The sequence below is a fragment of the Squalius cephalus genome (genome assembly GCF_949319135.1).
Source record: "Squalius cephalus genome assembly, chromosome: 1".
Classification (NCBI taxonomy): domain Eukaryota; kingdom Metazoa; phylum Chordata; class Actinopteri; order Cypriniformes; family Leuciscidae; genus Squalius; species Squalius cephalus.
The window spans coordinates 41,859,790-41,872,579 of record NC_137122.1 but is presented as its reverse complement, the minus strand read 5'-3'; the positions used below and the strand labels follow the sequence as shown (position 1 = coordinate 41,872,579).

Sequence of the window (12,790 nt, the reverse complement as noted above, 5' to 3'; positions counted from 1 at the left end):
CGGTCTCGCTGCCTCTTCTGACTGACCATAAGCAGGGAGTGCTCACATTAAGCAAGGCCTGTCACAGCTGAGTGAAGGCCCTGCTGGACAGAGTTAACCAGCACGACAGGAGCTGACATTTGTTCATTTGGATGTGTTAAACACAGAAGCTCATAAAACATCGCTCGAGCCTGGCCGCTCAGCAGCTGGATAATTACTTTCAGGCAGCCAGAAGACAAACACGAACACGAGCGCATTATGAGGCTTCGGCTCAATCTTTTCTCCGTCTGCTTCTGTTCTCGACGCTTTCCTGCCTCGCTTTAATCAGTCTATCGCATCTTTCCGTCTTGCTCTCTGTCTTCAGTCTTATATGCAGGTTTAGACGTTATTGTTTGTCAGCACATGAGAATGTAGATGCCTCTTCACACCACTTTTGAGGTGACTACACATAGCAGATTGGGAGGATAATGACATCACTATATGACGAATACTGAGCTCATGAATATTAATTTGTTAAAGATTAGATTGCAAAGTACAGAAGTCTTCCTAGACTGTCCGGTCAAGTTAAGGTATTAATATTCATGAGCCATAGAAGTTCCATGCTATCTTAGAATTAAATGTCAATTTTATGTTTGCTCAGGTTTACTTTTCTTTTATTTAAATATCAAAATTATATATAGTAATAATAAAAAATTAGCTGTCAATGTAACGTTAATTTACTGATATTAACTAAAAATCATAACAGTTTTGTGAGTCTGCAGTCCCAGCTGCTACTACAGACATCAGCAGCCTCAAGGCACAACTGAACTACTTGACAAGGCATCGTAAAAATGAGGCACTCATGACATGAGATACTGCAACAACAAAAAAAACTGTGTGAAACAGGGCCGTGAACACCACAGACATTGACAGAGATGGCACCTTATAATCAAATATGGTCAAATTGTCCCACCCCAATATTTAATATTCTTGATGCTGCTCTACTGCACTCCATTGTGCACCACTCTGTTTTATATTAGGATGACAAAAAGTCTTAAAAGTACATTTTTTAGAATGGTCTGCTTCAGTGATTAAAACAGCACTCAAAATGTCTGAGATGGCCAATCAAATCAAAGGCGGCAGTCTTTACTGCTCACAGAAACCAAACGCAAATTTCAACGTGATTGTTTAGTTTTACACAGTGAAAGAGTGTGAGGTAAGATGTAAGTAGCTAAAGTAATATCCAGTAATGCAAACTATTCGAGTTTTGTTCAATTCCGTTTTGAATTGAAAACAGCCAATATAACTTATTTAATTTGTCGTTGAATGTGAGCGACTTTATTTCATTATTTCTTTAATTTCTTTTAAAAAAAAAACACATTATATATGTGACAGCATCAACACCTCTCCCACAGCAAATTTTGTCCCACCTGATGTTAATGGTTACGACCTTGATGCAAAGGCCAAAGTTTTCCATATAATTAAACAACTAAATACAAATAGGTCGATTGCACATTGATTGGCTATTTCTTTAGAGCAATGACATATTTTTGCTTTAATGCATATTTATTTGATAACTTCACCCTTAAAACTGCTAAATACAGAAACATATCTGGTATTTTGTTAATAGCAGTCAACAGGGATGAGGGCTGACCACAGAACAATGGCATGACAAATGCACGTATTACGGCATCCTACTGAAAACACTATCACACACGGACTTCCAGAAATAAATTATAAAGATGCTTCAACTGAACTGTAAAATACTCACAGAGAACAGAGGGTGCCTATGCAACGCTGAGACACTAAAAAAAGGGGGGTATGGACAGGATTGGTAAATTGTGCAACAGCTGCAAAAGCAAACAGACATTATTATGAATGTGAGAGACTAATCACTCTTCTACACACAAACACACAAACAGGAACACATGTGCCCAGCAAGGCCCGGCAGATGGTCTCCGCCCCCATTTCCATACACGCGTTGCCTCTCTCTCTCTCTTTCTCTCTGTCATCCCTCAGCAATCTCCCACCTCATTCTTCCTTTCGCTCTATCTCTCTCTCCCAGAGGGCCATGCACCGGTGCACAACACGCACACATGACCTAGGACATTCACTACCCTCTTGTTTGCATTCAAGCAATAACCAACTTCCACTAAGAGCATGCAAACAGAGCAGACAAAAGGATGTGATCATTTAGAGTCATGGCCCATGACAAACGCAATAGCACTGGCCTTTACCTGCCTGTCAATGCTTACTGAAGGGTTTGAAAACTCATCAGGACTTGATGACATGACCAATCTCTCATTTCAGCGACTCGCTGAGGGCTGCGAGATGGGAAAGGGATGGAATAAATGAAGCGCTAAACAAAGAGCCAAGGATATAGATTTCAATGCCACGCAACAATACAAATTAAACTTTCTGGTTGTCTTTTTAAAGCATCTTGATTTAAGAGATCAGAGATTAGCCCTGAAAACAAAACATACAAAAAACAAAACCTTTACAGCGGAGGTGGTTTTCAAATGGAAGATTAAATGTTAACCTTTGTTTGAACATGCATATATCGTTCTCTGCATATTTGCCCTTTCAGAAACCTTCCCCAGCACAATGACAGGACAGGTTCACTCTCAGACTTGAGCCCTTAATCATCTCCTTGTTTTTGACACTTTAAATACTTTTGAAATTCATTATCAATCACTTTAAGTGTCATTCTAACCTGAAGAAAAAAAAAGTGCATTTCCAACATTATAAAAAAAAAAAATGACAATGAAATTTACCATAATTTGATCTGAATCTGAATTTAAATGAAATCTGAACACTACTCTTTTGATGAGATTGAAAATAAATAAATAAATAACAAATGCTGAAGCCAAAAGACCCATTAAAGAAATAAAGAAGCACTTTTTAAATTGACGCAAGCCTTGCTTTTTAATAGGTAGCTGACACATACATTGACCTAAAATAAAAACAAAGGTTTTAGGTTACAGTTTTTCATAAATATGAAAAAGGTTCCGTAAAAGGTGTTCTGTTTGTTGAACTATATAATATATAACGTATTTAAAAGTACAAACATTCCATGTAGTCTAAGTTTATAAAAGCTGGATAAATATGCATAATCATTATAATTAATTTCATTTTAAATAGTTTATATTTTAATTTAGTATATCATTTAAATGATTTATTTATAGTGTTTAGTATAGAATCTCAACTCTCTAACAGTTCTAAAAAATGAATAAAATTAATATGTGTGTGTGTTTGTGATGTGATGCATGAGCCTTTTGAGAAAGAAACAGTGAAAAGCAGAAGTGTCCAGGAGGCGTGATGTTATATATATATGGGTGCGCTAGGTACTTAAATAAATGAACAGCACTGAGCAGATGTAATGGGAAGGAAAGAGAGAGGAGCAGTTACGCATAGTCAGCACAGATGGGAGCAGCAGAGAGAGAGAGAGAGAGAGAGAGAGAAGAGTGAGATGGGGGCTGTAAAAGGTCTGCTGAAAGAAAGCAATAGCCATGTGACTTTGGGCCGGATTGATTTTAGCCGTGAAGACCAGGCGACCACACCTCCCACACCTCCCACACCAGGTCAGACCGGGGTCCTGCGGCAGGAGGGAGATAGGAGCGGGTGCAGGACGCCCCCGGCTTTAAGGGTCAGGTGAGGTCTAACTGGCAGCTGCTTAAACCTGCCCCGCTACTGACACAAGCACTGTACAAAACGCCCTAGTCCTGAGGGTGAACGCAAACAAATAGCACTGGTAAAATGTGCTTGGAAAAGCACACATTTACATAGGGATAACATATGCTATATATGCACTGACTGCTGTGACTTTAAATAGAGGCAAATAATTAAACGTCTCTGTTTGACATGAATCTGTCGCTAAGAGACGCTCCTGTTTTATTGAAGTAATTAGTTTGCACAGATGAAAATAATTCTACCAATGGATGCAAACATTCCTTAAGCACTCGAACTAAGAGGCCCTGCTGATGCACAATCAAAGGCGAGTTATTCCTAGACAACATTGTTCCGCATGCTAGGTACACGTGACCCACATGTAAAGAAATCAAAAAAAAAAAAAAAAAAAAAAGCATAGTCGTGTTGTCTGTGCCTAGTCTTGAATGAGACCCCAGCTGTAGTGAGATGCATTCAAAATGTCTTGCAACTCAGCTATAAATAGTCTCAAAGACCCAGATTCCCAGTTCACTCAACACACATGAATGTGTGCGCGCACACACTCAAAAACAGAAATGCTTGTGCAGGCACATAAATATTTGAGAATCAGAAAAATAAAGATCAAGTAATCAATCAACCTCTACAGTATGTCATGATGACCTTAGAACACACATCCCAGCTAAAAAGAAAATTTAGCAAAAAAACAAACAAACTAAAATCCATAGCAAGAAAATATTAAAATCGACAATTAATAATAAGATAGAAATTTACACTTGCAACGAGCTATCATACAGTTAAATTAGCATTTATTCTCCCATACAAATGACTGACTGACATACTCTGCCTTGATTAGAGAAATAAAGCTGTCTCTTTGTTAGAAAAAAATATATATCTATCACTCAGATGTATTTGCAATTAAACGGACATGGAATGCAATTTCTATTGGATAAGACAAAGGTTAGAGGTGTCACTGAAGGTTAATGGTGGCTCTGTGCGACAGATGAAAGTTAAATGAGATCACTGATCTCAGTCACGCCGAGTTTGGAGAGAGACATGCAATGGCATATAGGATCTGATGACTGATCGATTCCATAGATTAACTTTTGATTTGATAAATCCCCTTGAATTGTCATCACTCTAGGAGCTGATTCACTGTTTGGAAAAGGCACTGATGACAATCAAGTGTATCAGATAATCAGGGGATGAAAAGATGCCCATGGGTGTAGTCTAGCACATTAATGACTCTAAATTAAAAATCTGTTTTTAACATTTTTGCAGCATGAACCAAGTTAATCATAAAAGAGATTTAAATATGATCTAATAAGTGTAATTAAAAAAAAAGTGGATTGTACATGTATAACAAAAGGCATTAAACAGACATGGACACACAATATGCTGAGCACATGAGGATATCATGTAGCAAAGACATAAGAGTCAGCAGAATTGTTTATCACACAGTAAAACCACATGAAGTCAACCCGAGAAGTGAAAAATCAGCTTGCACTCTTTTAAAATACCTTAGGATGCTTGGTTATATAGACTACTTTTAAGGCTGATACAAATCGGATGGCATGGCAGGTTATTTATTTAAATTGATTGATGATTCTCAAAAGAAGCATGACCAACACAGTTACACTATAGTAGACAAAATCCCTCTCTTACCACACTTTCCACTTTCATATGTGTTCCACTTACACTTGGGCGCACACCCACATGCCGTTTGTGGCAAGCCTCTTTAACATTCACTCCTTACTATCTAGTATTTATGTTACTAGCACTTATTTCAATATTTTTAGTAGTGATCCAGTCGTAACTGGTAACTTTTTCAGTTTAACAAGTTCCCAACTGAAAAGTCAATAGATTCTATAACAGGCTATCTCTAGTGGCTAGTATGAATTCCAGTTTTCCACTAGTCTTTCATAGTTACTAGTGAGAAACCATCCCAATTGTTATGACTAGTCAAAATAGCTACTTTAAAGTTCATTTAAAACTCGCTAGTAACAATTGAATATACTAGTGTCTAATAAATAGGCATACCAGTGTCTGCAACATATAGGCCTACTACTTGAATAGTAATTTGGGATAGTAACTACAGCAAAGGAAGTAGGCTATTGCCTTGTGAAGAAGTATAGTGACTATCTTAATAGAATAGAAGTGCACGCATCAAATGAATAGTTAGCCTACTTATAGTTAGATACCTAAAAAAAAAATAGATACTAGTAACATGGAAATGCATTCGTTCAAATGAATACTTGTTAAGTCGGCTTGCCACAAACATGTTTCGCATATTTGCACTGTATTCCGCGGGTTCGGAGAGGAACGTCGGCGCGCGCGTGCGCGTGCTCACTCACCTGCTGTAAGTACATGAAAGTCAAGGCACAGGAGAGCTGCGGACACATGTCCACATTCGGCAGGGCGACGCACGTTCCGCCCGTCAAAGGATGCTGCATCGTGTTTTCGTCCGCTCGTCCTGTCCTGTCCGCCGAGTTTCACGGGTTCGTTAGGACTGCTTTAGCAAGATCGGCTGCGGTTATGAAGCCTTGAAGCAGCCACGGAGTGTGCGCAAACGCGGCAGAATAACCGGCTACAAGCGAATGTGAATGTGCGAGCACGAGGGTCCCGGTGGAGAGCGAAAACACAGCGCGCGTCTGTTCTTGTCCCTTATGATTTCAGTAAAACCCTTGTAGTTCACACGAAAGTCTATTCGGCACGTTTCTCGCTTTTGCAAATTAACTTGATCACGGGCAAGAGGTACGAGAGTTGGTGACTGGACGTAGTGAAGTTGAAGCAGATCTGTTTTTCCATTCGCTGTCAGAAGAGTCCGGGCGCACCGTCTGTTTCATTGAGCAGCATCTGAATCTCCTAGGCGAAGAGATGCGGGGCGGGGGCCAATCCTAAATCACACATTCATTTTTAACGGGGGTGGGGGAATCTCTCCTTTTTTTTCTCTTGCGTGAAACTGAATTGTCCTCATAATTTATTATTATGGCGCCACATAAAGCGCGCGCACAGAAATGAACCTCTCATCCACGTAAACAATCTGCCATCACATTTGTGTTCCATTAAAATCATTTCATATCAGCCTGTAATGCTTTGTGCTTTAAGGAAGACCTGTCCAACCTAATACCTTTACTGAATTTATAATCACTTATAACACAATTTACCATTCCACTTTTACAAAATAAAACATTTGACTGTGATATCAATGGATGAGGGTTGGACTTAGTGCTCATTTGGTTTTCTAAGACTAAAATAATAAATAAAAAAAGGGTAGGCTATAGGCTACCTAGAAAAAATATATAACAATATATTTATTTAGCACTTTTTGGTTCGATTAGGCAATTATTACACTTTTTTTTTTTATTATTATTTTAAAAAATAGACCCAAGTGTTTATTTTTTTAATAATTATTATTAAGTAGCCCATCTAACAGTTGAAATGTAGCCTACATTAAGGATCAAAATAAATGTATCATTCAGCATTGATTAAATGATGTATAAAATTAAACCAATTACATAAAGTGAATTTTTAAACCTGGGAAATGTGTATGTGGAGAAACCTGTAGTGGTGCTCACCTAACAGTACCAAAATATATGTATAAAAGCACATTATACAAAAAATAAATAAATAAATAAATATGTGCTTTAACTCAAAAAATTACCATGGTAACCACAGGTTCTGTCAAAACACTGTAAACACAGTAATCACACACCAGTATGTGATTGTTATAAAGAAAAAAACCTGAAAATTTGCTATAGACACCACTGTTATCAAAAACATGCTTGATATGTAAGATTTTATGTTTCAAAATTAAAATAAATAAATAAATAGATAAATAGTCTATTTATTTATTTATTTAGGACCATTTGGTTTATGTCTTCATTTCACTGATATCAATGCAGAACCATCTGAACCTAAGGACCATTTGGTTTATGTTTTCCTACAAATATTGTGCTATTTTACTATGTAGTTGATCCAGAAGCCCTCTGAAACTATTGCATCAAAAAATATGCTTGCCTTTGAAAAAAATCACAAACACAATCCCACGTTATGATTGATTTTCACTGCTTGTATCCTGAAACAATGCTGATGGTGAAAACCGTATTTTTGTAAACTGCAGTGATAGCTAATGATTTCTGTGCATAACATCAGCACTCACAAAAAGAGGTACATCCTAAAAATGTGCTCTACCAAATGACTGAAAGGCCTGTTAAAATATAATGAAATGAGAAAAAATGAGCCACATCATTGAACACTAGTGAAAAGGAAAGAGGACAAAAAGGGTTCAGCAAACTGAGACAGCGACATATAAGGGCAACCCAAGAGAGTATCTGCTTATCTAAAGCATAAAAGAACATTTGTGTGCACTAGGCCAAATGTTAGGCACTAAATAATTAATTAAACCACACACAAATGTTTGAATTTATTGTTCAACACGCTTCTTTTAACATCACTTTGGCCTTATCTCCCTATCAACAGCAAGGTCTTTATTGTAAATTCATTAACAGCTGTTAAATGTTAAATACAACTGATATTCAACCGACAGGCTGACCAAGGTCTAAGCAGAAAGTGCAAAGATATACAGTAGGGGGAAAAAGAAGTTGAATTATTCATGTTCTTTCTCTTTAATCTTTTCCCCTCCCTCTTTGCACCACGTTTCAACCTAAGGTGACTGGCAAATCCATAGCAAGATTTCATATCCTTGTTACTTTAACAGAGCAGAGTCATAAAAATCAATGTTTTTCTATGTTGCATGAGGGGCCGTAATTAAAACGGGCTTCTGAGGAGCCGGCAGACATGTATTATGGAGAGGGCAGCAGACTGCTTTGCTCCATTTTACTCTTTCTCTTCTCCACCCCACTCATAGCCTGAAGGCAAGACTATTTCTTCCCCCTCCCCACCCATAGACGTCTTCTCAGCCTTTCCTCCTGCATTCCCCCGTTTTTTTTCTTCTTTTTTTTTTTTTTTTTTCTCCAAGCTTTTTCCTCTCTTGATGCTACAGAGTACAAAATAATAACTGGACCGTCAACCAGTGCATCTTCAAAAAAAAAAAAAAAAAGAAAAGAAAAAGAGAGAAAGAAATAAAGAAAAGAGCATTCGGCCAGCGTTTCATCGCAGATAGTAGTGTTTATTTTGCTGCATGTCACTGTGCCTTTGACATGTGATGAGGCATGGCTGCCCTTTGCAGTGCGTCTGTTGTCTTCGCCTTTACTGAATAAATAAGCAGGGACTGCATATTGAGAGAGAGAAACCTCACTTATCTCTTTGTTTGTCAGTGATGGCTCTCTCTCAGATTTCTTGTGTACATTGTGTTATTGGTCTGTCTGTGATGGGCAGAAAGAGGAGGAGGAGAGAGGGTGGAGGGAAGCAACAAGGTTTCTAAAGCTTGTGTGCTTTTTCCTTTTGCACTGTGAGAACACCTAATGTCAAATTCATCCAAAGAATTAGGAATAGCCCGATTCTATTAATACATCAGATATTGGCATTTAAAAATAAAATGGATTTACGATGTCTGCAAAGAAATTGAAAAAATTAAAATTCTGTCATTATTGACTTGTCTTGTTCCTGTATGGCTTTTTAAACTGCCAAGTAACACGAAACAAGGTATTTTTGAATAATGTATATTGCCTATACAATAAATGTCAGTGGGGTCCAAAATGACATTGGAGCTGATTTAATTTTATTGCATAAAAAAAAGAATGAAACTTTTTGTGATCAACAGAACAAAGTCATACAGGTTTGGGATGACATAAGGGTTTAAAAAATGATGACAAAATGTTAATTTTTTGGGTGAACTATCCCTTTAAGAAATATTTCGAGAGTGAAACCAGCTGAAATAAATTTAAGGCGGGACTTCACAATATCCATTGGGATTTGTTGAACGCGAAAGGAAAGTGAGGGATTTATTGGCGAATATTATTTTCCCCACCTGCACAGCCTTGGTTACATCAGCAGAGGCGACGAAAAGTTAATAAATTTTTGATGAACGTTTTTTTTTTTTGTCTTTTCTTTAGATTAACTTGCACAATGAGACCAGGAACAATTCTGAAAAGTAAGTAAATAGTTTTGGATAGAAAGTACATTTTAGACCAACAAATATTTGGCCCTAGATGGACCCAAACGTACAATATTACCGCTGTTAAACGTTTCTCACAATCTGTGCTTTTATATAACAGCACAACAACAATAGAAAGCACCCCAGAATAAGGAAGAAAACATTTAAGGCGAGAAGAAAATTTAATCATACCCTGAGCTGAAAAACAGTTCACAGTTATTTCAAGCTTTTACGGTTTAGATAGAATTTCACTGACATTTTATAGCTTCAGTAACTGACAGAAGAAGTGAGCTCGATGTAATAACTGTTATTGTGTGCCATGGTACACATCAACACTAATGAGAAGGACCTGCTGCATGTGCACCTGAAGAAAAAAAAAAAAAAAAAAAAACATGTCAGTGGCTAATCCTTAATACTTATTTTGCTTTGCCATTTGCTCATTTGCAATACACGCTCTGCGTCTGTTGTGGCGTTATCAGTTAGATATGACATACACGAATACAAATCCCTCCCCTTGAATTGTGTTTCTAAAAGCAGACTGCTTTCCACCACACCACAACAAATTGACTCTGCTGTTAAATGGGAACATGGTTGGTTGTTTCCATTATGTTTTTTTTTTTAATTATTAATGCACGGCAAGCTCTCAAACGCACATCAACAGGAAAACAAAGTCAAAGATGGAGATGTGTTTTGCTAAACAAGCCAGCACGTACTTGTGACGTTTTCGATCAAAACGACAACTAATATCACCTTGTTGTCACCACTTAGAGGACAAAACACGAACGAGATGACAAAAGGAAATCCATACACAGTACATGTGACAAACACCACATCCTTCAGATGTATATGCGACAAACCACGGCAGCTTCGGAGGTGCAACGCAACTTTTGGCGCGTTTAGATCCCTCCGAGTGTCTAAGTAAATGAGCTGTGGCAGTGCTTGCCACATTGTCATTTAGGATCAGGTTGGGTGTATTTCAGTAGCAGGGTGCTGAGCTACAGGCCCGGGCTCCATTTCAGGCTGTGCACCCGATGTGAGCATCACCATCGCTGACAGACTAATAAGGAAGGACTGGCTGCCTCCACCCCGTGTCAGGAAGTTGACAGGACTGCAGCAGGTGCTGAACGTGTAGGGAAGATTGATGAAGTCACATGGAGGTGGATTGCAGGGAGCCGGTTTGGTCATTGTTAGTGTTATTTTTCATTACGGGCCCGGCTTGCTTAATGTAAATCCTAAGTCAGGATGATGGCTAACATCCTCAGCCACAGTGTGATGGGTTTTGTGCAGAAAAATCAGCCATTATCTAGCCGGGCTGCCGGGCCGATGAGCCTGGCGTTCAGGCTGTGATGGCTGAGACTCATTGTAAATAGTATTGTTTGTTTCTCCCGGTTGGTGGAGAATGCATGCAACTTCTCCAATCATTTCCAATAGGAAAATAAAATAAAAAACCACCATAACCGAATAGGAGTGATATATTTTCTCTGCTCTGGGCTGGAAATAGAAGGGCACAAACTCTGCACGGTCACGGTCTGCATAGGAATTCAAACCGTCGCCTGATATGTGACACTTTTCCAAACGCCACAGACGGCCGCATCAGTGACGATCAGCGCCGGGAGGCTAATCAGAGATTCCTTGCCGCTCTTTTACTTTGGACATCGCACAATTTGGAAAAGTCAGTTTACATGACAGTAATTACGGAAACAGATGGGGCTCCGGCAAAAATACGGCGGTGCGGAGACAATGGGCCCAATGCATGGGGGACTTTCGGGGGCAATGAGGAGTGCAGGCAGATTGCATGGCAGCTGAGACTGCCTTTCATTAGCACTTGAGTGTGCGTCTGGAAGCAACAGAAATGCGAGTCGTTTGTTACCCCGCTGCTGTCTGTGCTAGGGGCCTGCAAATTGATTACTGGGTGGGACGAGGCAAGCGATCCTTAGCACCTCCACACAGCTGGTTACCTAGAGCAGAAGCTGCAGAGATGCTAGCTGTCCACCCCCAGCTTTGGCTTGACAGCAGCTGCTGATCTGTGCTCATTTCAATGCATTAAGACTTTGCTGTCTTTTTAATTGGCAACAAAAACAATCCCATCTCACCGTTAATCACCTCTGTGGAAACGTGCGGGGGGGAAAAAGAATCAGTGCCTTTTCTTCTTTGTCTATTTTCTCCTTTTTTTTATCCGCCAGTGTTCCTATATATAAAAACCATGGAAACAGAATATCCTTTAAATAGAAGACAAATGCTCAGAAAAGATGGAGGCCAGCGGTAGAGTGCTAATTAGATGTTTGTGGGTGCTAAAACCATAACAAGTAATGCTGAAGTGTTTTTCTACCAATTAGTTCTTCAGCTCATAATCGAAACCCCAAAGGTCCAGAGCAGATATACTGTATATATGGGCTATAAAAAAAAAAAAAAACACGCACTAAAATGATGTTTGTACAAACGGGGACAGGGGAAGGGTTGCGGACAGGGCCGGGGCGAGGGCAGGCACTCTTTACGCCCAGACGGCGATTCGGAGCGACATCTTAGAGAGCTGGGGCAAACGCTGTGGATGACTTCCCCGTGCTTTCACCAGGCACTGCCATTAGAGTGCTTTAGCTTCCATTAACGTGTCACTTTCCTTTGCTGCAGTGCCCGTGAGGAGGGGGCGATTCGTTCTGACAGGACCAGGGGCTGTCACATGGAGTAACGGTTCAGCACCGACCAACAGGAAAAGCCTCAGAGCTGACGGATCCACGATCCATCAGAGCTGACGTGCAGGCCTCCTCCACCACAGATCCGACTGAGGCGCGAGGACAGGAGTCCATTAATTAACCGCTTAATATGTGGAGCTCTGAAATTCCCGCGCTACTGAGCATGCCGCTGTCTTGATTCGAATGAATTAAAAAAAAAAAATGTCAAAGATACACCGGTAAAGAAAGATTCACACCAATAATGAAAAACAGTCTAAATATGTTCTACATTCACGTGGGCATTCTATAATTACTAATGGATAGATTCTGCAGTTATAATAAGAACAGTTTCAAATAGAATATTGCAATGAACTAACAATGTTTTAGAAGAAGAAATACTCCAGTCGTAGTCAATAATGTCAGGGACTGATTCATTTGAGCT

At 39.3% G+C, this 12,790-nt stretch overlaps 1 protein-coding gene across 11 annotated transcripts in view; it reads right to left on the bottom strand.

The window, feature by feature from the left end:
* rbfox1 (RNA binding fox-1 homolog 1) overlaps positions 1-12,790 on the bottom strand; it is a gene marked incomplete at its 3' end in the record, with an annotated part of 266,295 nt that overhangs the window by 112,634 nt on the left and 140,871 nt on the right. For 2 of the 11 annotated variants that reach the window (XM_079894964.1, XM_079894969.1), the window contains exon 1: positions 5,976-6,488. The exons of 8 other annotated variants lie outside the window; for them this stretch is intronic. In XM_079894964.1, the coding sequence (XP_079751090.1) occupies positions 5,976-6,074 (99 nt within the window). In that variant the 5' untranslated portion in view covers positions 6,075-6,488. Of the gene's footprint in view, positions 1-5,975; positions 6,498-12,790 lie in introns of those variants that run through there. One more of the 11 variants, XM_079894975.1, reaches the window with a different exon arrangement.